Source organism: Pelophylax lessonae, assembly GCF_965119305.1.
Source record: "Pelophylax lessonae genome assembly, chromosome: 2".
Lineage (NCBI taxonomy): Eukaryota > Metazoa > Chordata > Amphibia > Anura > Ranidae > Pelophylax > Pelophylax lessonae.
The window spans coordinates 640,668,059-640,694,114 of NC_138769.1; the positions used below are offsets into that span (position 1 = coordinate 640,668,059).

The 26,056-nt window shown below is 44.2% G+C and overlaps 1 protein-coding gene across 1 annotated transcript in view; it reads right to left on the bottom strand.

Moving 5' to 3' along the window:
• The window catches only part of N4BP2L1 (NEDD4 binding protein 2 like 1), a 42,191-nt gene extending 17,320 nt beyond the window's left edge, over positions 1-24,871 (bottom strand). Inside the window, exons 1-2 of the mRNA XM_082244582.1 lie at positions 24,672-24,871; positions 3,681-3,808 (exon numbers count right to left, since the gene is read on the bottom strand). Coding sequence (XP_082100708.1) covers positions 3,681-3,808; positions 24,672-24,853 — 310 coding nt within the window. The 5' untranslated portion in view covers positions 24,854-24,871. The remainder of the gene's footprint in view (positions 1-3,680; positions 3,809-24,671) is intronic.
• Positions 24,872-26,056: the final 1,185 nt, after the last annotated feature.

Genomic DNA, 26,056 nt, shown 5'->3' on the forward strand with positions numbered 1-26,056 from the left:
AACACTTTCCTTCCTGTCCCACAACACACTGCTTAAGGAGCAAAGTGGGAAAGGGGTGACACCGGAAATATGTGTATAATAAAATGTATTGAACTATATTAAACCATATGCTCCAATACAAATTTAAAATAAATGTTAAAAGATAACTAAAATATAAAACCTGCCAAAATATATGTGGGGATCAACAGTCATTAATGTGTGCGTTTATGTCCCACTCTATGTTGAGTCCCTGGGGTCTGGAGCAGCCGAGCTCATATATACAGAAGGTTTCCCTCCTGGATATAGACCTCCTCAGATTGCTCCCCCTCCAGTGTGGTGTATATTTCTCAATAACGATGATTTTTAACCTCTTGGGATTTTTTCTGTGACATTGGGCGAAGTGTTGGGATACACTATGCCCAGGAAAAGCTTTGTGTATGTTGGTCAGATGTTCTCCAATACGTATGGCGGCAGTACGTATGGTTCTTCCAACATACTGGTAATTGCACTCACACTGTAAAAAGGTATGCAACCCCTTTCGTATGGCAGAAAATAAAATTTCTAATGGGGTACTCTTTACCTGTCACAGTTGAATGAAATTTATTAGTCCTGATAGTTTGGGCTTCTTTACGCACTCTACAACTCCTGCAGGGAAAGAAGCCCTTCATATCAGGAAAAAATTTTGGGATGGTAGGAGGATCAATGGGATTGGGGGCTACCAGATATCGTAAGTTCTGTGCCTTCCTGTAAATAATAGGTGGAACTTCTGGTAGCATGGGTCCTAAAATTTTATCTTTCTGTAGGACTCCCCAGTGTTTCCGGAATACATGATTTAGCCACTTGTAGTTTTGTGAGAATCTCGTAATGAAAGTAAATTCAAACTTGGAACTGGTTTTTCCTGGGTTCTGAACTTCCTTAGGTTGTATCAAACTTCTTTGCTCAACTAACTCCAGGGTCTGAATTTCTTTCTCTAGCACTTCTGGTTTGTAGCCTTTTTCCAGAAATTTTTCTTTCAGGACCATAGCTTGTTTCCGGAATACTTGGCTGTCGGTACAATTACTTCTGACTCTTCTGAATTGTGATTTGGGTACAGATCTGAGCCAGGCTGGATGGTGACAGCTGTCCAGGGCTATAAAGCCGTTCCTATCAGTCGGCTTATAATAGGTATGGGTGGAAAAACTGGAACCTACCCTGGATATGACTAGGTCCAAGAAGTTCACTGAGGTCTTGCTAAATTCATAAGAAAACCTGATCCCCCAATTATTACAATTCAGATCTCTCATGAACCTTCTCAGTGAATCTTCTTCTCCCTGCCATATTAACAGCATGTCATCTATGTACCTTCTCCACATAACCAGTTGCCTGGGTCTGTTGGAATAAATGTTTCTATCTTCCCACAGTGCCATAAAAAAAAATTGGCTAAGCTGGGGGCAAACTTGGCCCCCATAGCTACGCCCATTTTCTGTAGGTAGAACTTTTCGCCATAATAGAAATAGTTGTGCTCCATGCCGAAAATGAGTAGATCCAGGATGAACTTCTTCTGGTCCATCGGTATTTCATAATCAGTGTCCAAGAAAGTGCATACCGCTTCATATCCTATCTGGTGGGGTATCATGGTATATAAAGACGTCACGTCTGCCGTGACCAGCAGTACGTCTCCCTCCACCTCTAATTGTGTCACTTCCTGGATACATTGAGCCGTATCTTTAAGATATGAAGGGGTTTCTTGGACCAGGGGTTGCAGAAAGTGGTCCACATACCTTCCAATCCTGGAGGTAACGGAATCGATTCCGCTCACTATGGGCCTCCCAGGTGGTCTAGTGAGGCTTTTATGTACTTTGGGAAGATAATATATAGTCGGAATCCTGGGAGCCAAAGGTACCAAGAATTCCTTCTCTTTTTGGTTTATAATACCTTCCTCGTAACCTTTAGTCACTATTTTCTCCAACTGGTGGGGTCTTTTTTCAAAACTTCATAGGTGCCATTATCAGATAACAACCTCTCCATTTCTTCAGTATATTGTTCCTTATTGAGAAGAACGATACCCCCACCTTTATCCGCCGGTCTTATCACAAGGTTTTTATTCTCGCAAAGGGATTTCACACCTTTTTTCAGATCTCTCTGCAGTTGTGATTTAAATTCCTTCTCTTCCAATTCCTTTAAAACTAGGTCCTTAAAAATGGTCACATGGTGACTCTGTACTCCTTGGGGGTTAAATAAGGAAGCATTCCTAAGACCTGTTGGAATGGAAGTGGTGGATGTATAAGAAACATGATTTCTTTCATAAGCATTGGACAAAAAGTGCCGCTTGACATTCAATTTTCTCACATACTTATGGATGTCAATAAAGGTTTCAAATTTATTCAATTGTTTTTTTGGAGCGTACTTGAGCCCTTTATTGAGGGTATGCTTTTCGGAGTTCGTCAATGTGATCCCACTGAGAGTAAAAATTCCATTGGTTTCTACATTGAGCTTCCGATTGGATCCCCCTCTACAGCCCCTTTTCACTTTTTTCGGTTCCCTTTTTTGGGACCCTGGCCTAAAAAATTCTTCTTTTTGGCACTGATTGGAGTCTTCTGTGGAGGTGTTTCTCTCCGATCGTTTCTCTCCTCGTATCTCTCATGTCTAAGAGGCTCATACCTGTTATGAGAACCAGTAGGATAAGGTCTAGGTGTATGTGGAGTGTCCAAGTAGTTTCCCATGTAATCTACTTGCACTCTTCTTGGAGATCTCGATCTGGAACGTCTCCAAGTCCTTTCAAATGAAGGATGACGATTTCTTTGATCCCTTGATCTTGAACGTCTCCGCGTCCTATCAGATGAGGGATGACGATATTCGTATTCCCTCCTATAATCTTGTACTTTAGGACGTCCTTTTTCATTATCACCTTTCCCTTTATTTTTACTTTTTTCTGGTTATTAGATACATTTTCTTTCAAAGGCTTGAGCTTTATATTCTCTTTCGGCTTTTCTTGAGAATTCTCACTTCTTTTAACTGGCCTACTAGGTTCTCTAGAAGTAGAGGCTATAGCTTCTGCTGCACTGGCTCCTTCCTCCAACTTTTATGTTTATGCACCAATTGATTTGTATTATTAATTGGCTTCACAGATTGATATATGTTATATATATTTACTTTTGTTGATTTGGTTCACATATAGATATATGTTATATATTCATTATTTATTTGTTGTTTAGCGCGCCCCACACTACATATACATTTATCCATATTCAAAAGCACTGAATACCTGGAGCAGCTTCAACACACTATCAGCGCACCCATCCCCCCTTACAACATTGTTGGTTTACTATTGAATTGTATTATTATCCACTTCTTCTACATATTTCTCTAGTGCTGCTTCCACTTACTGATTTGCGCACCTTTTTTTTACTTTTCATTAGTTCACAGATGATGCATTGCTGGAGGAGATGGGAGTACAGCAGACTTAAGTTCCCCTTTAGGAATATTTTCTATCATCTGAACATTTCAAATGGGAGGGGTAGCCCCACTATTGTGTTCTGGGAGGCAGGCACCCCTCTATGTTACTACATAGAGCGGCTCCAATCAATTTTTTTTTCATGTTTCCTAAACACGCACCCCTCCCCCCTTTCACTCTACAGAGGATAAGCATCATTGTAATGTACAGCAACAGGCATTGCCTGGTGAATTTACTCTGACCTTCTGCAGACAAATCAGTAGCTCACCTCTCCTTTGATTCCATCTGTGTGCATCTTGTAGTAGATCTGGATTGTATATGTAGGTTCCGTCTTCCATTAGGAAATAGTCGTCTGTACTAAGCACAACAGCACTGGGAAAATCCCTCTTCAGCTTCCTAGAAATAATGAAGACAACTGGATGTTTGTCATTTTACTGGTTAGAGATAATTTTTCACATGACAAGGAAATACACCAGTTAGTCTACTGCTGTGCAGCACCCTTCACAAAAAACACAAATAAGCAGAATACCAGGAAGAACGTGCTGCTACTGCCAACAAAACAGAACTTCCTCTAGACACTAAGCAATAAAATACATCTAAACCCACTCACTAAAATGTTATATACACTTTAGTGTGAATGTGATTTTTACATTCACACGTTTTGTGAAAATAAGGATCTAGTGATCCTGTAGAATGGTCCTGATTCAGACACGTCCGGTTACTGAGTGACAGCTAGTGCCCTGATGGGCTCCTGTTGTGTTGTCATCCCGTTACATGCACCTCTGCAGAAACCTATACTCACCTGTGCCAGATTCTTTGTGCAGGCAGAATTCATTGTTGTCACCAGCAGTAAGCCAGTGCAGAGCAATGATCTGCAGCTGACGCTGGAGCAGTACATGTTGACAGGGAGCAGCTGAAAGAGGCTGCAGGAGATCAGCAGCACTGATCCAAAAACGGATGTATGGAAATGATATTTTTTGAAGAAAAAACTTGGTAACTATTTAACCACTTTACCACCAGAGGATTTTCCTGCTTTACGTCCAGGCCATTTTTTGCAATTTGGCACTGTGCAACTTTAACTGACAATTGCGCGGTCACGCAATGCCGTACCAAAACAAAATTTACGTCCTTTTTTTCCCACAAACAGAGCTTTCTTTTTCTGGTATTTGATTTGCGCTTTTCATTTTTTTGCAATATTAATAAAAAAAAGTGACAATTTTGAAAAAATAACAATATTTTTCTACTTTGACAGTTAAAAAATATCCACTATATTCAATTTTTGTCATATATTTAGGCCAAAATGTATTTAGCTACATGTCTTTGACAAAAAAATTCTCAATGAGCATATTTTTAACAGCTTTTTAACAGCTTTAAGACCGGAAGATTTTACCCCATTCCTGACCAGGCCATATGTTGCGATTCGGCTGCGTTACTTTAACGGACAATTGCGCGGTCGTGCGATGCTGTACCCAAAATATTATAAGAAATTTATGTCCTTTTTTTCCCCACAAATAGAGCTTTCTTTTGGTGGTATTTGATCACCTGTGCGATTTTTACTTTTTGCGCTATAAACAAAAAAAGAGCAACAATTTTGAAAAAATAACAATATTTTTCACTTTTTTTATATGAAATTCCCCACCAAAAAAATGTAAAAATCTAAATTTTTTAACATTTTAGGCCAATTTGTTTTCTGCTACATTTTTTTGGTAAAAAAAAAAAAAAAATCGCAATAAGCGTACTTTGATTGGTTTTCGCAAAAGATATCGCAGCTACTAACTACGGGAAATTTATGTCATTTTTATTTATTTATTTTTTTAACTAGTAATGGCGGCGATCTGCGTTTTTTTTTGAGGGACTGCGACATTGCGGCGGACAGATCGGACCCTTGACTGACATTTTTGACACTTTTGGGGGTACCAGTGACATTACTACAGTAATCAGTGCTATACATATGCACTGTTACTGTAAAAATTACACTGGCAGGGAAGGGGTTAACTTTTATTGGTGATCAAGGGGTTAATGTATGCCTGGTGCTTACTGAGGGAGAGGTGGCTGTGTGACACAGGCACAGATCGCAGGTTCAGCTATGCTGAATCCTGCAATCTGTCCCTGCCTATCACTTAGGAGATCCGCCCGCTTTGTTTACACAAGCGGGGGGATCTCCACACTCGATCCCCGATGATCGGGGAAGAGCGGCGGTGATCACCGCCGCTCCTCCCCTGGCCCGGCTCCCGCTGTGACTGAATACAGTGGGAGCGCGAGCCTCCGGCGGCGCGTGCGCGCCGCCCTCAAGGGGAGGAGTCCAGCGATGTAGGTCTACATCGCTGGACGATAACGAACCACTTTGCCGCAGTACGCTCAATGTGAGCGGTCGGCAAGTGGTTAAGAGGCACAGTGCTTTAATGTCATCCAGCTAGGGATTAGATCTGCTTTAAAGGGACACTAAAAGGTTAAAAAAAAAAAAAACACACACCAAACATGTTGTTATTCTTACCTCCTCTGTGCAGTGGTTTTGCACAGAGCAACCCGGATCCTCCTCTTCTTGGGTCGCTCGCCAGCACTCCTGGCTTCTCCATCCTGCTGAGTGCGGCTTGCTATGTAGGCACTCGTTCATGCTCGCTCCAAAGCCAGAGCCATAGTGTAAAACCATACATGTAGTTTTATTGATAAAAATTCAGTAGTGCACTTACATTTAATGAACTACAAATCGCTCAATTTAAAATACCAGGAGGTCCGGGACTCGATGTGTTCTACAGACCCAAACCGCAAGTGTCGCAATGACGCTAGGCTCCGCCCTACACATTTTGTCACTCTGATGTCATGATCCCTGGCCTTTTTAAATTAAATAGCAGCACGGATGTTTTCCAATGTTTCCTGGCAACCCCATATCCAATGCAAATGCAGCTGCCCACAGGCTTCCCCCTATCCAGCGGCAGACCGTTAAGCCTCCGCAGGTGTAAACTTGACCTGCGTCATATTTACTTAATTGGGCCATGTGTGTATCTGTAGCCCCGTAGGTGGGATCACAATTTGATAATATGCTGGTAGCGTTATGTTACCTCCGGTTTTAAAAATGCATATTATGAATACAGTAAAACATCTATATACAAAATATTACCAAAATGGCCAGGAAGTATTATTATTTAAAGAGATATTTATAAACTTTTATAAAGAGGCCTAAATGAAATGCGTTGTTAATGATAATCTTCCTCATGAATTTTTGCAAGTCTATATATACTTCAAAATTTGTCCAAATCTTTATCTTTATCTGTATGCTCCAGATAAAGATTTGGACAGATTTGAAGTATATATAGACTTGCAAAAATTCATGAGGAAGATTAACATTAAGAAATTTTTTTCTACGAAAAGATCAGAACCAAAGATAGCCACACAAACAGTTTTTAAACGTACTAACCTAAGGAACAAATCAGTATTTAATCCTAAGAGTTCCAGTAACAAAAGCCTGGAAGTTTTTAGGAAAATGGCAGAGGAGGATGTTAAAAAATTTAGAAGTTAAAAGATCGAATCAGGAGAAAGTTTGGAATACTATTAAGGAAATAGAGAAGGAGAAACAGGTGGTAATCCGCCCAGCAGACAAAGGAGGAGTTACTGGTCATCCTAAATAAGAAAGATTATGAGAAAGAAATGAAGAATCAAACTAAGCAAGGAAGATACTTACAAAAAATTGAAGAGTAACCCAAAGACGAAATACAAAAATAAATTGAAAGCCTATATCACAAAAGGGAAAAAAACGGGCATACTAAGTAAAAAAAAAAAAAGGCCAAATACTTGACACCGAAAGCAGCAAAGACATCAGTTATTTATTATATTCCAAAAGTACACAAAAAAAAAAAAAAAAACACAAAACCCCCCGGGGAATAAGTGGAATTAATTCCCTATTTGCTAGACTGGGGAAATAGCTGGACCAGATATCTGTGCTATTATCTCATTTAAAATGGCCACGGTTTTATTTCATTTATTGTTCATGAGTGTGTTTACCAATGTAGCAAAATAATTTATATTTTGCACTTTAGCAGTTTTGCACCTAATAATATTTTGCATATGTTGCACATAGTTTATTGTGTGGGTTTCGGAATCATTGACACCCCTAAGGATGCATTTGTTTTTTTTTTGCACACAGCAGTGCCACAACCCATCCCCTATACATAGTTTTTGCAGTCTGAGCAGTGCTAGGTGTCACTGCTGCCCCTGCGGGATGAGGATTACTAGGGGCTCAAAGTGAGGTGCACAGGTGAGAGGGGATGGGCCATTACTGTAGGGGACTGTGTGTGATCCCTGGGGGATCAGACATATGTGATTTACCAGGCGCTCAGGTTTGGCACATCACGGATCTGGTGAACAGAATATTGGGTAGGGCTGGGGGAGACCCAGCTGTTATGGTACACATGGGTACCAATGGCAAAGTTAGAGGGAGATGGAGAGTCCTAAAAAATGATTTCAGGAACTTAGGCGATAAACTAAGGAGTAGGACCTCCAAGGTAGTATTCTCAGAAATACTACCTGCCCCTCGAGCCATGCCAGAGAGGCAGCGGAAGATTGGGAAAGTTAACAAGTGGCTGAGGAGCTGGTGTAGTAAGGAGGGGTTTGGGTTCCTGGAGAACTGGACTTCTCAGTCAGCTACCAGCTCTTTAGTAGGGATGGACTGCACCTAAATGGGGAGGGTGCAGCCATACTGGGAGAGAAGATGGCCAAAAAGATAGAGGGGCTTTTAAACTAGGTGATGAGGGGGGAGGGCCCAGATGTAGATTTAGCCAGTGGGGAGCAAGGTTCAGCAGGCATTAATGGGGGCATTAGTGGTAGGATGACCAGAGATCCAAAACCCAAGGTAGGTAGGCTGACAAATCGAAAGTGCAGCCTCACAACATCTAATGTGGATTTAGTATGCAACCAGACAAAATTACGAGGTTTGTTTGCCAATGCTAGGGGTCTGGCCAACAAGATGGGAGAACTAGAGGTGCTGCTAATGCATGAGGTGGACTTTGCTTTTGTGGGAACTTCGGAGACTTGGTTTGACAGCTGTTATGATTGGCTAGCAACCCGTCAGGGGTATTCCCTATATTGCAGAGATAGAGAGGGTAAAAAAGGGGGAGGGGTATGCCTGTATATCAAGAACCATGTGCAAGAAAATATGAGGGACGATATCACAAATGGAGCTGGGGAGGAGGTAGAATCCCTATGGGTGGAGCTTAAAAGGTAAGGTACTGGGGAAAGTAATATTAGGTGTATGCTATAGGCCCCCCAACCAGAGGGAGGAGGGGGGAGTCGGACCTCCTATCACAGCTTGGAATGGCAGCAAGGATGAAAAATGTCATTATAATGGGGGAGTTTAATTATCCAGATAAAGACTGGGCAGAAGGAACCGCCCATTCATCTAAGGCTCGCTATTTCCTAAATGTTTTGCAAAACAATTTCATGGGTCAGATGTGAACACACAGACAAAAAACAATGCATTACTAGACCTACGGATAACTTTTTTTTGTTTAATATATTTTTATTGAATTATATACAGGTTATACAGGCATGAAAAAGAGGGTCTCCGAAAAAGAAGTACAATTAGACAATCCCTACACAACTTTAAACATATAAATGACACTTATAAAGACGCGGAGGTAAAGGCCTGACGGCTTAGCGTACATAAAAAAAATCAGTATTTCAGGGATTGTTAAGCATATCAATCCAGTTGTTTGAACGGGGACGCTCAGAGAGAGCGAAGAAGAACGAACTGAAAAAAGAAAGAGGAGGAGGGAAAGAGCAGAGAAACAACAAGAGAAAAGAAAAAGGGGGGGGGAGGGGGGAGGGCTCCCTTAGTGTTACACCAGCCTTAGCATTCTAACCTGGAGAGGCATCAACCATATACGAAGCGTATATATTAGAATGGGTAAATGTTAACCAACAAGACCAGATCTTACGTGCCAGAGATGCCTGACCACGGAGGTCCAAAGTCATGTCCTCCAAATAGTAAATACGGTCAACTGCGCGCAGCCATTGAGGTATCGAGGGAACCGCTGACTGCTTCCAATATTTTGGAATTAATGCTTTAGCCGAATTTAAAAGGTGAGGGGTAATAGATTTACGATACTGTGCCGGGTGAAGTTTGGTGTCATTAAATAAAACCGACCACGGATCCTTAGCGATAGGTGAACCCTGAATCACTTCAGTTAAAGATAGTACGATAGTCCAAAAAGGCCGGATCGCAGGGCAGAACCACCAAATATATGCGTGCGTAGCTCTGAGCCCGCAACCTCTCCAACAGTCAGCCGAGAGAGATGGCATCATCCTCTGTAACTTGGCAGGGGAGTAATGCCATCTAGTAAGAAACTTATAGTTGGCTTCTGCCGTCCGCGCCGAGATTCCTGAACTATGAGACAATTGAAGAATAACCTCCTCCTGTGTCGGCGAAAGAGTACATTTAAGATCTAATTCCCACTGTTTCAAAAAATATGGGGTGGAGCTGGGGCATAATGCGTCTAAAGCTTTATAAAACTGTGATAGTAAGCCTTTACCTGGTTCAGAGCGTGCTAGAATTTGTTCGATCGGGTTCAGGGAGTGCATATGGCGTAAGGGATGAGGTAGTGCTTTCACAAATTGCTGAAGTTGGTGGTATTTCCAGCAGTCCATAAATGTCTTTGATGTGGCACGGCATATCTTAGAGAATGGAAGTATTTCTTCCGTCCCTGTTATATGATGCAAGAGCGTGGCGTTGGCCTGTGGGAGCCACTGGGAAAATTAATGATCTTTATGACCAGGCGGAAAGAGACTATGACCTAAAATCGGCATAAGCGGTGAAGTATATGAAATTTTATGGAGCTTATGAAGCCTATCCCAGACGCGGAACACCGAACTGGTTAAAGGCGAGATAGTGTCAGCTAGACTTCTAGCCGCCGGCAGTATCCAAAGTTGGGTATATAACGAGGTATTTGCCAACTTCTGCTCCAGCTGGACCCAGAGCTTTACATCTGTATAAAATTTCCAGTCGGCTATCCGTACCAAGGAGACGGCAGTCAAATATCTCCCAAAATCAGGCAATCAGGCACTGCCAACCCCCCCCCCCCCCCCCGGTTTTTGCCCCGCGAGAGTAGCGAGAGCGCCAACCGGAGCTGTGAGCGGCGCCAAACATATGATCTAACCAAAGAATTTAAGGTCTTAACAAAATTAACAGGCACATTAAACGGAAGCATTTGAAACATGAAGAGCACCCTGGGCAGCACATTCATCTTGACAACATTCACCCTCCCTATCCAAGAGGTGGCTAAATGATGCCAATTTGCAAAGTTAGCTCTAATTGTGTTAAGTAAGGGGATATAGTTAGCCCGAGCTAGATCCTCCACCTGGGCAGTAATATGTACCCCTAAGTATTTAAGAGAATAGGATTGCCATATAAAGGGAAACGACGGGCGGATGTTAAGGGCCATTGCCGGAGCGATAGTGACATTTAGAATTTCCGACTTCGCAAGGTTGATTTTAAAATTAGACAAAGCGCTATATCTGTCAAATTCAGAAAGAAGATTGGGCAGGGATATCATAGGTTGTTGTACGTAAAAGAGAACATCGTCCGCGTAAGCAGCGTATTTATGTGACATAGACCCGACTGACACCATGAATAGAAGGGTTTGCTTGAATTCTAGCTAGAAAGGGTTCCAAAGACAAAGCAAAGAGTATAGGGGAGAGCGGGCAGCCCTGTCTGGTCCCATTGGAGAGCGTAAACGGTTTACTAAGGATACCGTTAACTCTAATCTGAGCAGTAGGGGATTTATATAGGGCATTAATCAATCGGCGCAGACGGGGACCCAGACCTACGGATAACTAACAATACAGACCTGATCACAGATGTAGAAATACAGAGCATTTTAAGTAAACAGTGACCATAGGTCAATTAGTTTCAGTATAAATCATAGAAATATGAAACACAAGGACACTGTATTTCAAAAGAGCCAACTTCCCTAAACTGCGCTCTTTGCTAGATGCTATAAAATGGGAGACAATCGGAGGAACAAAGAACATGGAGGAGAAATGGGAGTGCTTTAAGAAAATACTAAACAAAGGGATTGGCCAGTGCTTTCAAAAGGGAAATACGTTTAAAAGAGCTAAAATAAACACTGAGTGGCTAAACTCCAACATAAAAATGCATATTAAAACTAAAGAAAAGGCCTTTAAAAAATACAAGGTTGTTCCAACATTACAAAGAATGCAAATAAAAAAATGTAAGAGCATAATCAAGGTGGCTAAAATAGAACATGAAAGGTACATAGCGGAAGAGAGTAAAAAAAGAACCCCAAGAAATTCTTTAAGTATATACAGTGCCTTGCAAAAGTATTCAGCCTCCTTGAACTTTGTGACCTTTTGCTACATTTCAGGCTTCAAACATAAAGATATAAAACTGTAATTTTTGTGAAGAATCAACAAGTGGGACACAATCATTAAGTGGAACGAAATTTATTGGATATTTCAAACTTTGTTAACAAATAAAAAACTGAAAAATTGGGCGTGCAAAATTATTCAGCCCCTTTACTTTCAGTGCAGCAAACTCTCTCCAGAAGTTCAGTGAGGATCTCTGAATGATCCAATGTTGACCTAAATGACTAATGATGATAAATAGAATCCACCTGTGTGTAATCAAGTCTCCATATAAATGCACCTGCACTGTGATAGTCTCAGAGGTCCGTTTAAAGCGCAGAGAGCATCATGAAGAACAAGGAACACAACAGGCAGGTCCGAGATACTGTTGTGGAAAAGTTTAAAGCCGGATTTGGATACAAAAAGATTTCCCAAGCTTTAAACATCCCAAGGAGCACTGTGCAAGCGATAATTTTGAAATGGAAGGAGTATCAGACCACTGCAAATCTACGAAGCCCTGGCCGTCTCTCTAAACTTTCAGCTCATACAAGGAGAAGACTGATCAGAGATGCAGCCAAGAGGCCCATGATCACTCTGGATGAACTGCAGAGATCTACAGCTGAGGTGGGAGACTCTGTCCATAGGACAACAATCAGTCATATACTGCACAAATCTGGCCTTTATGGAAGAGTGGCAAGAAGAAAGCCATTTCTTAAAAGATATCCATAAAAAGTGTAGTTTAAAGTTTGCCACAAGCCACCTGGGAGACACACCAAACATGTGGAAGAAGGTGCTCTGGTCAGATGAAACCAAAATCAAACTTTTTGGCAACAATGCAAAACATTATGTTTGGTGTAAAAGCAACACAGCTCATCACCCTGAACACACCATCCCCACTGTCAAACATGGTGGTGGCAGCATCATGGTTTGGGCCTGCTTTTCTTCAGCAGGGACAGGGAAGATGGTTAAAATTGATGGGAAGATGGATGGAGCCAAATACAGGACCCTTCTGGAAGAAAACCTGATGGAGTCTGCAAAAGACCTGAGACTGGGATGGAGATTTGTCTTTCAACAAGACAATGATCCAAAACATAAAGCAAAATCTACAATGGAATGGTTCACAAATAAACATATCCAGGTGTTAGAATGGCCAAGTCAAAGTCCAGACCTGAATCCAATCGAGAATCTGTGCAAAGAACTGAAAACTGCTGTTCACAAACGCTCTCCATCCAACCTCACTGAGCTCGAGCTGTTTTGCAAGGAGGAATGGGCAAAAATTTCAGTCTCTCGATGTGCAAAACTGATAGAGACATAACCCAAGCAACTTACAGCTGTAATCGCAGCAAAAGGTGGCGCTACAAAGTATTAACTTAAGGGGGCTAAATAATTTTTACACGCCCAATTTTTCAGTTTTTTATTTGTTAAAAAAGTTTGAAATATCCAATAAATTTCGTTCCACTTCATGGATTGTGTCCCACTTGTTGTTGATTCTTCACAAAAAATTACAGTTTTATATCTTTATGTTTGAAGCCTGAAATGTGGCAAAAGGTCGCAAAGTTAAAGGGGGCCGAATACTTTCGCAAGGCACTGTAAATAGTAAGAAAGTGTGGCCAGAACACATTGGCCCCATAAAGGACAATGAAGCAAATCTGGCTACATAGGACAGAGGGAAGGCGAAGGTGCTAAATAAATTCTTCTCCTCAGTCTTCACAAAAGAATTGGGGGGCTACATTAACCCAGCTTGTAATGTTAAAGTTAATAAACACATCCCAGGAAGCACCCTCATGGTTAACAGAAGGCAGACTCAAAACTAGACTTGAAAAAATTAACATAAATAAGTCCCCGGGACCAGATGGCTTACACCCGAGGGTCCTTAAAGAACTCAGGTGATAGCCAGGCCAATGTTTCAAATTTTTATGGATAGTCTATTGACAGAAATGGTACCGGCTGATTGGAAAAAAAGCCAAAAAAAGTGCAGAGATAGATCCCTGGGAATTACAGGCCAGTTAGTCTAACATTAATAGTCTGCAAGATATTGGAGGGGATGATAAGCGACTATATACAAGATTTTAGTAATAAAGAACGGTATTATTAGTAGTAATCAGCATGGATTCATGAAGAAAAGTTCTTGCCAGACCAACCTATTAACCTTCTATGAGAAATAAGCTGCCATCTAGGTAAAGGAAAGCTGGTGTATCTGGACTTTGCAAAGGCATTTGATACAGTTCCCCACAAGCGCTTACAGTACAAAATAAGTAACGTAGGTTTGGACCATTGGGTGAGTACCTGGATTAAAAACTGTCTCCAGGAGTGAGTCCAGAGGGTGGAGATAACTTGGGAGCACTCAGATTGGTCAGGTGTGGAAAGTGGGTTCCCCCAAGGATCTGTCATGAGACCATTCCTGTTTAATTTATTCATAAACGACCTAGAGGATGGGATAACCAGCACAATCTCAATATTTGCAGATGAGCTAAGCTAAGCTAAGCAGGGCAATATCTTCTATACAGGATGTGAAAACCTTACAAGCAGACCGGAACAAAATAATGGGGTGGGCAACTACATGGAAAATTAGGTTTAATGTTGAAAACTAAGGTAATGCACTTGGGTGCCAGAAATACGAATGAAAATAACTCGCTAGGGGGGAAAACCTCTGGGTGAAACTAAGATGGAAAAGAACCTGAGGGTCCTAGTAGACAACAAGCTTAGCAGTGGCATGCAATGACAAGCTGCTGCAAGCAAAGCCAATAGAATAGTGGCATGCATAAAAAAGGGGATTCACTCCAGAGATAAAACGATTACTCTCCCACTCTACAAGACGCTCTCATCTCGAGTATGCCATCCATTTCTGGGCACCAGTCCTCAGAAGGATGTGCTGGAACTGGAGAGAGTCCAGAGAAGGGCAACAAAGATAATTAGGGGAATGGAGGACATCAGCTATAAGGAAAGGCTACAAACATTGAACTTATTCTCTCTAGAAAAGAGACCCGTGAGAGGGGATAGAATATCAATGTACAAATACCGTACTGGTGACCCTAGCATAGGGACCAAAGTTTTCAGCGAAAGGGAATTCAATAAGACACATGGCCACTCACTAAAAATAGAAGAGAAGCGGTTTAACCTTAAACTGCCTAAAGGGTTCTTTACTGTCAGAGCAGTAAGGGATGTGGAAAGTGGTATCAGCAGGGAGCATCGATAGTTTAAAAAAAACTATTAGACGGGCACCCTAAAGACCACAACATACAAGGGTATACAATGTAACTGTTAACAGCAAATACGACACACTGTACATTTAGCACGTCCCGGGTCCTGATCTTTCTCCAGCCACCTCTCATACTTTTCGTCATGAAGCCATACATTTTTAAAGCTGCATTTCCCTGGCATTGCTGTAACACTGTGAACGGACTGGTATGGATGGCAAAAAATGCAGCACTTAATCTTTTTAGGCCCAAGCCACAGTCATGAGGTGCAGGCGGACTGGTATGGATGACACAGACAGTCAGATGCACAAAATGCAGCACAGTAATCTTTTAGGCCCAAGCAAGTCATGAGGTGCAGGCAGACTGGTATGGATGGCACAGATCTGATGGTGCACAAATGCGGCACTTACTCTTGGAGAAAGAACAGTAATGGGTGCTCCTGCTTGCCGAAATAAAGCAGTTCAGGCAGTCATGAAGGTGCAGCTGCACACTGTGATATGGATGGTACAGAAATGCACAAAATGCGGCGCTTACTACTCTTAGGCCGAACCTAACAGTCCCACAAACAGGCAGAAAAGAGTTCACAGAAAGGCGACTCAGGATTGGATGCTTAATAATTTATTGACATTTATTTTTTACATTCCCCGTATAGGACTGGTACAGTAGGTGTCCTTCCGGGGCCGCAGTTTGCCCTACTGTCGGTCACTGGCCAGCAGCAGCCGAGGAGATGGCAGCGGGGAGGGCCGGCCGCGGTTTGCCTGGATGTGACTGGCCAGCAGCAGCAAACCAATCACAGGCAGCGGAAGCCAGTCACATCCAGGCAAACCGCGGCCGGCCCTCCCCTCTGCCAGTGAATGGTAAACGATCATCCCCTCGGCTGCTGCTGGCCAGTGACAGCGCATGGGCATACCGCGGACCCGGAAGACAAATAGTATATGGCACTGGCAAACATTACTGAATAAAATAATACATTACACTAAAGTGTTTAAGCATCCGCTCCCCCCGCCGCTCCCCGCTCCTCCCCAGTATATTTCCATGACTTTTCCAAAACCTTTGTGGAATCCTAAGATTCCATGACCTTTCCAGGCCTGGAAAGTGTCATCTCCAAATTCCAAAACTTTTCCAGGTTTTCAAGGACCGTACGAACCCTGATAAAAGTATCTCCAAAAGCCTTGCTGTTCATCAGTCCACGGTAAGAAAAATTGTCTATAAATGGAGAAAGTTCAGCACTGCTGTTACTCTCCCTAGGAGTGGCCGTCCTGTAAAGATGACTGCAAGAACACAGCACAGACTGCTCAATGAGGTGAAGAAGAATCCTAGAGTGTCAGCTAAAGACTTACAAAAGTCACTGGCAAATGCTAACATCCCTGTTAGCGAATCTACAATACGTAAAATACTAAACAAGAATGGATTTCATGGGAGGATACCACAGAGGAAGCCACTGCTGTCCAAACAAAACATTGCTGCACGTTTACAGCTTGCACAAGAGCACCTGGATGTTCCACAGCAGTACTGGTAAAATATTCTGTGGACAGATGAAACCAAAGTTGAATTGTTTGGAAGAAGCACACAACACCATGTGTGGCGAAAAAGAGGCACAGCACACCAACATCAAAACCTCATCCCAACTGTGAAGTATGGTGGTGGGGGCATCATGGTTTGGGGCTGCTTTGCTGCGTCAGGGCCTGGACAGATTGCTATCATCAAAGGAAAAATGAATTCCCAAGTTTATCAAGACATTTTGCAGGAGAACTTAAGGCCATCTGTCTACCAGCTGAAGCTCAACAGAAGATGGGTGTTGCAACAGGACAATGACCCAAAGCATAGAAGTAAATCAACAACAGAATGGCTTAAACAGAAGAAAATACACCTTCTGAAGTAGCCCAGTCAGAGTCCTGACCTCAACCCGATTGAGAAGCTGTGGCATGACCTCAAGAAAGCGATTCACACCAGACATCCCAAGAATATCGCTGAACTGAAACAGTTCTGTAAAGAGGAATGGTCAAGAATTACTCCTGACAGTTGTGCAAGTCTGATCTGCAACTACAGGAAACGTTTGGTTGAAGTTATTGCTGCCAAAGGAGGTTCAACCAGTTATTAAATCTAAGGGTTCACATACTTTTTCCACCTGCACTGTGAATGTTTACATGGTGTGTTCAATAAAAACATTTCATTCTTTGTGTGTTATTAGTTTAAGCAGACTGTGATTGTCTATTGTTGTGACTTAGATGATGATCAGATCACATTATATTACCAATTTGTGCAGAAATCCATATCATTCCAAAGGGTTCACATACTTTTTCCTGCAGCTGTATATCTGTGTGTGAACAAATTATGACAATTACCACTTCTCTGTTTGGTATCACTTTAAGGACATCCATGCGAACGATGCCTAAAGGTTTTTAGAAAGTGCTTGCGCATACAACTAGTTATGATTTTCTTTGGCTAGGAGCAAATTTAACGATTTAAAATGAATTTGTTCCCATTAGCTTTAACAAAAATTTTCCATCCTTGTTCAATTTTTTTTGCTTTGTTTTGGTCAAAACAAATTGTCAAATCATCCCCTTTATCTCTAGGAAAATTGGCATTTTCAGAACTTTTGTTTAATTATCTAACAGTCTTCAGGTGTTATGCCTGAAGTGTGAACCTGTACTTTGCTGATGCTAGTCTAGGTAACAAACTTTCTTTATAGGACATGCCATGGCACTGTTATGTTCCTTGTGCCATCCTGATGTGTTCTAAAATACAAGTGTAAAGTTTAACTTTTTAAAAGTGGAAATGTAAACAGGGCTCAGAGAGCTCATCCAGCACTGTGTTATGGGAAGGCAGAGGGAGCCTCACATTTCCCCATATAGTATTTCTTGAAACTCTGGCAGCAGATTGGGTTGGTGGGAAAGTGCGCAAAGCATGAGGTCTCCTATATAAGGTAAGTACTGGCACAGTGTACGTTAATAGGATACCTCTACTCCTCCGTCTTGGGTGAAATGACCAGATCCCAGCTCAGGGACACAGCCCCCAGCAGCTCTATATTGTGGAATACAAGAGCAGCAGAGTTTATTCAATACAGTCAGGTCCATAAATATTGGGGCTAAATATCGACAAAATTAGAATCTTTTTGGCTCTATACACCACCACAATGGATTTGGAATGAAAAACAAGATGTGCTTTAACTGCAGACTTTCAGATTTAATTTGAGGGTATTTACATCCAAATCAGGTGAATGGTGTAGGAATTACAACAGTTTGTATATGTGCCTCCCGCTTTTTAAGGGACCAAAAGTAATGGGACAGATTAACAATCATACATCAAACTTTCACTTTTTAGTACTTGGTTGCAAATCCTTTGCAGTCAATTACAGCCTGAAGTCTGGAACATATAGACATCACCAGATGCTGGGTTTCATCCCTGGTGATGCTCTGCCAGGCCTCTACTGCTTGTTCTTGGGGCATTTTCCCTTCAGTTTTGTCTTCAGCAAGTGAAATGCATGCTCAATCGGATTCAGGTCAGGTGATTGACTTGGCCATTGCATAACATTCCACTTATTTCCCTTAACCACCTTCCACCCGCGCTATAGCCAAAAGACGGCTACAGCGGGGGCTCTAATTTCCGGGAGGCCGTCTTTAAACTGGTGAAGTCTTCTCTGGATTGTTGACTTTGACACACATACACCTACCTCCTGGAGAGTGTTCTTGATCTGGCCAACTGTTGTGAAGGGTGTTTTTTTCACCAGGTAAAGAATTCTCCGATCGTCCACCACAGTTTTTTCCCGTGGTCTTCCGAGTCTTTTGGGGTTGCTCACCGGTGTGTTCTTTCTTTTTAAGGATGTTCCAAACAGTTGATTTGGCCACACCTAATGTTTTTGCTATCTCTCTGATGGGTTTGTTTTGTTTTTTCAGCCTAATGATGGCTTGCTTCACTGATAGTGACAGCTCTTTGGATCTCATATTGAGGGTTGACAGCAACAGATTCCAAATGCAAATAGCACACTTGAAATTGAGGGCTTTTCACATAGACCGTTCAGATCCGCCTGTTTTTTGACGGATCTGAAAGGTCCCCCCATGCATCCCTATGGGGCATCGGATGTCAGTGGAGACATGTCTGCTGACATCCGATCCGTCAAATCTGAACGGATGGAAACCCTATTTTCCATCCGTCCAGCGGATCGGATGGGATCGGATGAGAAAGGACCAACGGTCCGTTCCCATCCGATTCCCCCATAGAGATGTATGGGTAACTGACAGCTGTGTCTATGCACACAGCGCGGAGAACAGCTGTCATTCTCCTGCTCAGCGGGGGATCGGCGGATCGATCCTCCGCTGAGATAAACGGAGTCCGTCCGACGGACGGATAGTGTGAAAAGGGCCTAACTCTGGACCTTTTATCTGCTCCTTGTAAATGGGATAATGAGGGAATAACACACACCTGGCCATGGAACAGCTGAGCAGCCAATTGTCCCATTACTTTTGGTCCCTTAAAAAGTGGGAGGCACATATATAAACTGTTGTAATTCCTACACCTTTCACCTGATTTGGATGTAAATACCCTCAAATTAAAGCTGAAAGTCTACAGTTAAAGCACATCTTGTTTGTTTCATTTCAAATCCATTGTGCTGGTGTATAGAGCCAAAAAGATTAGAATTGTGTCGATGTCCCAATATTTATGGACCTAACTGTACATATATGCATTACCTTGTAGGTCACATGAAGAATAGGGTAACAACTGACCAGCACCCTACCCAAAATATAAACAAGGATTCGATGAAAGTCTAATTTTAACCCCGTCACACTGGCTCCTGGTGGCCTTCAAGTAAACTTTAAAGTAAAACTGTGGACATTTTTTCCCCCCATGCAGTAGGACTGTGCTCACACTGCATTGGTAACTGCTTGTTTTGTCAAGGGGTGACCAGAAAGCTGTACACTCCCCAGATCCTCTGCTCAATGGCAAACGGCCCTCCCCCACAATCCAACGGTGGACCGTTCCTGAAGTCTTTATGTACAGAGCCAGCCTATGGTAATGAGAACATCAGAAACAGTCCTCCACACAAGACTGCCGGAAGGGGGGGGAGGGTGGTTTAGAAGCCACAGTAAAAGGTGTCTTGTGCGGGGTGGATCAGAGAATTAGGCAAGTATATCTCTCCCCTCTCCAATCCCCTAGAGAGAAATGTGCAGTTTACCTGTGCAGTGAGCACACAGCCCCACTGCATGGGGGAAAAACAAAAATCTGCCCGGAGTTCAGCTTTCATGCCTATGAGGCGGTGTGGCTTCTTTGTCATGTGACCGCCATGGTTGGCTCTCACAGTGGTCACATGATCAGAAGCCATGACTGAGAGCTGTTAGTGACCGCTTGGTCAGTGCACGGGGGCAAGCACTCTGCACACAACTTGGCTGGGCATAAATGTCCACCCTCTTTCCCACTGAATATACAGTATCTCCCAAAAGTGAGTACACCCCTCACATTTCTGTAAATATTTTATTATATCTTTTCATGTGACAACACTGAAGAAATGACACTTTGCTACAATGTAAAGTAGTGAGTGTACAGCTTGTATACCAGTGTAAATTTGCTGTCTCCTCAAAATAACTCAACACACAGCCACTAATGTCTAAACCGCTGGCAACAAAAGTGAGTTCCACTCCTACATGACGATATCACAGAGCTGGTGGATGTTAGAGACCTTGCGCTCCTCCACCTTCAATTTGAGGATGCCCCACAGATGCTCAATAGGGTTTGGTTCTGGAGACATGGCTGGCCAGTCCATCACCTTTACCCTCAGCTTCTTTAGCTAGGCAGTGGTCTTCTTGGAGGTGTGTTTGGAGTCGTTATCAAGATAGAATATTGCCCTGCAGTCTCCGAAGGGAGGGGATCATGCTCTGCTTTAGTATGTCACAGTACATGGTGGCATTCATGGTTCCCTCAATGAACTGCAGCTCCCCAGTGCTGGCAGCACTCATGCAGCCCCAGACTATGACACTCCCACCATCATGGTTGACTGTAGGCAAGACACACTTGTCCTTGTACTCCTCACCTGGTTGCCGCCACACACGCTTGACACCATCTGAACCAAATACGTTTATCTTGGTCTCATCAGACCACAGGACATGGTTCCAGTAATCCATGTCCTTAGTCTGCTTGTCTTCAGCAAACTGTTTGCGGGCTTTCTTGTGCATCATCTTTAGAAGAGGCTTCCTTCTGGGATGACAGCCATGCAAACCAATTTGATGCAATGTGAAACGTATAGTCTGAGCACTGATAGGCTGACCCCCCACCCCTTCAACCACTGCAGCTATTTCCCAAAGACAACCTCTGGATATGACAACAAGCACGAGCACTCAAATTCCTTGGTGGACCATGGCGAGGCCTGTTCGTTCCTAGGCCATCTTTATGTAGAGCAACAATTCTTTTTTTTCAGATCCTCCTGCTCCCTATTCACACCTGAGACCTTGTAACACTAACGAGTCACATGACACGGGGATAGAAAATGGCTAATTGGGCCCAATTTGGACATTTTCACTTAGGGGTGTACTCACTTTTGTTGCCAGCGGTTTAGACATTAATGGCTGTGTGTTGAGTTATTGTGAGGGGACAGCAAATGTACACTGATATAGAAGCTCTACACTCACTACTTTACATTGTAGCAAAGTGTAATTTCTTCAATGTTGTCACATGAAAAGGTATAATAAACTATTTACAAAAATGTGAGGGGTGTACTCACTTTTGTGAGATACTGTATATGTTACATGACTGACAAGAGGTTAATATGGTTTTTCTGATCAAATTTTCAGAGGTAAAATGTATGTGGGATGGTACAGTCAATGCAGCTGCAGAGTGATACCTGCCACATCAAATGAAGCCTCATTGGGTTCTGTAGTGACCACATTGCAAACAATGATGCTGATCAGACAATTTTCTCCTTTATAAGGCCTTATTCACATGGGACGTTTAAAAAATGTTCGTCCCTGGAGTGCTGTGCACCTTGTGAATGTCACATTGGGAGCAGTGGCTGAATCCATACAGCAGCTCTATCCCAAATGACAGTAATGGGACTGCCTGCACGGAGATGCATGGAGCACCCGAGTAGGGATCGACCAATATGGGTTTTTTTCGTCCGATACCGATTTTTTTGGCCATCGCATATCAGTATCGGCCGATATGGGCCAATATTTTGTACATTTAAAGTTTTAAAAAATAAAGACAATTTTTGACACAAATCTGGTACTGAACATGTTACATTTTTGTTTAATGCTTAATAGCTGGCTTGCTGGCACCCTGTGGTGGGTGGCTGGCTGGCACCCTGTGGCGGATGGCTGGCTGGCATGCTGTGGTGGGTGGCTGGCTGTCCGGCACCCTGTGGTGAGTGGCTCGCTGGCACCCTGTGGTGGGTGGCTGGCTGGCACCCTGTGGTGGGTGGCTGGCTGGCTGGCACCCTGTGGTGGGTGGCTGGCTGGCACAAGGGCTGTGGATGGCTGGCTGGTACAGGGCCTGTGGGCGGCTGGCTGGTACAGTCAGTGCCTGTTGCTGGCTGGTACAGGGCCTGTGGGTTCCTGGCTGGCACAAGGCCTGTGGCTGGCACCCTGTGGTGGGTGGCTGGCTGGCACAGGGGATGTGGGTGGCTGGTACAGGGCCTGTGGATGTGGGTGGCTGGCTGGCACCGGGCTGCTGTAGGTGGGTGTATGGCTGTAATACACTCCTGTGAGACTAGTCCCGACTCCAGACAAGGCTGTCCAAGGCGAGGGAGGCAGCCTAAGAAGGCAGAATGACGTCACGAAAATATCGGCAATATCGGTAACTTCCGGAGCCGATATCGATATATCGTGGAAAGTGCATATCGGCCCTCGATATATCGGAAAAAAAAAAAAAAAACTTACAGATTACTTTATCCATACAAAAGAGGTGGATAGAGGAAATCCCTCCGCAGTGACATTAAACAGCATCTGCAGAGGTCAGAACAATCCCATACTTCTCCTTTAGGCTATGTAACTGAACTGATCAGCACAGGCTCAGCAATATGACACAGAGAAGCTCAGTCATACCACAATACTACAATCAGGTGTGCTGTGTATAAGGCAGACATGGGACATCTTTACACAGCCCAGCGCTCGGCAGGTCACCCCAGTGCAGTGTCTCGTAGTACTCACAGCTGAATGGAGTGTCATTTTGTCCATAGAGTTAGAAAGAAAAACAGAGTGACATTTTGCAACAAGGTGTCACAGCACCCCCCACAACGTGGGCTAAAACACACGTGCTCCCGGGTGCGTGGTGTGGGGACGGTGAGGGCGTCATAATTAGTGGCAGCCTGTCTATAGGGGGCGCAGGGGCACCGCCCCCACAAAAAAAGAAAAAAAAGAAATACATTTTTAGCCCACTAGGGGCGCCGGACTTAGTGGTGGCTATGGGGGGTGGGGTTTTCCACCCCACGTGCGGCGGGCAGAAGCGCCGATTGGCGGCCTTCTGGAGGTCACCGGGGCGCAGAGCAATGTGCCCCGACACTCCCCACTTTTGTGATGTCCTGGCTGTGATTGGTCCAGACTCCAGCCTGGACCAATCATCATTCAGGACATCCTGACCCTGCTGACGTCATTGTGGGCGGTGCCGGTGCATGCGTCAGTCACTCACTGTCACATCTCCGTCACCTTCCCGCCCGCTGCCGTCAGAAGGAGGAGGAAGAGGACTCGAGGAGAGGAGCAGCGCGCCGTGGACATCTCGCAGGCAGCCCAGGAGAGCAGGTAAGTGATTGAAGCCGCTGCAGCGCAATGCCATGACCTGTGACATGCCTATACCATTCACCTGTGACATGCCTGTGCCATGACCTGTGACATGCCTATACCATTCACCTGTGACATGCCTGTGCCATCACCTGTACCATGACCTCAAAGTCACACAATTTTTTACCGCGTTTTTTGCCGCGAAGCAATACCCATTATATTTTTCTTTTTGCGCTTTTTTACTTTTCTCTAACCTCATTACAATGCTCACAAAGGGGGTTGATTTACTAAAAGGTAAAACAGACGGCGCACTCTGTAAGTGCCGGTTCACACTTCTGCATGTGCGGCGATCGCATGTTATATCGGAGCGCACTGCTCCTTCATTACATGCGATCGGATGTGCGGTGCGAATTCAGCCATACACTTTGTATGGCTAAATTCGCACTGCATCCGCACAAAAGTCGCACATGAGGCATTTTTTCAGCCGCATCAGGATCGGATCGCACAGTGGTTCACACTTGTGCGATCCGATCCTGTGCGAACTGTCAGATCGCACTGTGATATCCAATCAAACTGGGGGTGTCGTTAACATGTCATTGACACCCCCAGCGTATCGCATATGGCAGTGTGAACTGCCAGATGTGCGTTTGCGATGCGGGAACACGCTGCAAATTCGCAGCCTTCCCGCATCGCATAAGTGTGAACCTGGACTAAGGGAACTTGCTCCAGAGCTTAGTAAATGAGGTAAATGTTCACTTTACAGAGAAAACCCAAATCACAGGCAAGAAAAAATAAAACAGCATTTTTCTTGCACATGATTTGATGATGGAAGTGAGCAGCACCACCCCCCCCCCCCCCTCCTCCTCTCCTCATGTACTAAGCCCTGGAGCAACAAGTGCCCAGTCTATAGACTTTAGTAAATCCACCCCACAGTGCTGAATAGAAGGCTGTGCAGGGACAGGTGGAGGGATTCTGGAGAATGAGGAACAGGGCCGCCCCCCGTACCTGGCCAGACTGCTCTTCCCGGAGCCTGGCAGCCCCCTCAGGAGGTAGATGTGCTTGCTGAACCTGGACGGCGGGGGGCGCTGTGGAGCGGGTTGTCTGTCGGGTGGTCGCTGTCTATGGCGGCGCCGAGGCGGCCCGTCCAGGCTCAGGTTCCCGAAGGAGCTGATCAGCCGTTCAGCCATGCTGTCCCCCGCCCGCTTCCTCTATTATGATTGTAGAGGAGGGGGGATGGGGGAGAGGCGGGGAGAGCAGGGATGTGCTGAGGGCTGGAGAGCGGACAGAGCCGTACATCACCTCTCATATACAGGGAACACCGCCTCTATACACCTTTACATCGTACACTTACCCCGGTACATCACAGACACCTCCGATCACAGCGCCACCTGCTGGGGACTCACAACTTCCCTACTCTGCTCCCTTTATCAGGGTGACTTACCCCATGAGGGGGAGGGGGGTCAGAGAGGACAGGAACCCCCCCCCCCCCCCCCCATATTTCTCTGAACCCAGCAAGTGCAGAAATCACAGTGCCCCCACCAAACTATAATAAGCACCATTTGCAATGAGCACAGAAAAGTACCTAGACTTGAGTGGAGTGTCCTTTTTGACACTTCAATAAAGTTATTAAAGAAAAAAACGTTCCTTGCATTGTTACAAAGCAAAGCTCCACCCCCACACACCAGGTCACACACATTTCCTCAGGTTCTGAAGAGCTCGTTCACACCAGAACCTTTATGGGAAACCCATGTTCAGTGAGCATTTCCCACACCGCATTCAAAACGTGTCAATGTTAAAGACAACCCAAATGCAGATCATGAAGGCAGAGCATTTCCCTGCACCAGATCGCATACTATACAAGCAGGGCAGCCAGCAGAAATTTTGGGGCCCCTTACACCGCTTTAGGCCTTGGCTACTCCGGGCCTGATCACCAACATTATGCGGGGCCCGCCCTCTGGCCGTCCCACCGAATCCGCCCACTGGCCATCCCACCGAGTCCTTCAGTGCACCCACACTTAAGACACTCTTACAACTTATGAAAATGAATCCAAGCCTGCAAAGAGACATCCCCATATATTCAGCAAGGAGACATCCGAATCCAGCAAAGAGATGGCCTCATATATTGAGCAAAGAGACATCCTAATCCAACAAAATGACAGCCTCATATATTCAGCAAAGACACACCCCCAACCAGTAAAGAGACAACCCCATACTGTATATTCAGCAAAGAGATATCCCAATCCAGCAAAGAGACAGCCTCATATTTTCATCAAAGAGACAGCGCAATCCCGCAATGAAACATCCCTTCAGCTGCATCGGCTTCCTCTGGAGCCATCCTGCTTTAGCAATTGCTAGTTACTACAGCAGCAACAACTGTCTCATTGGTTGGG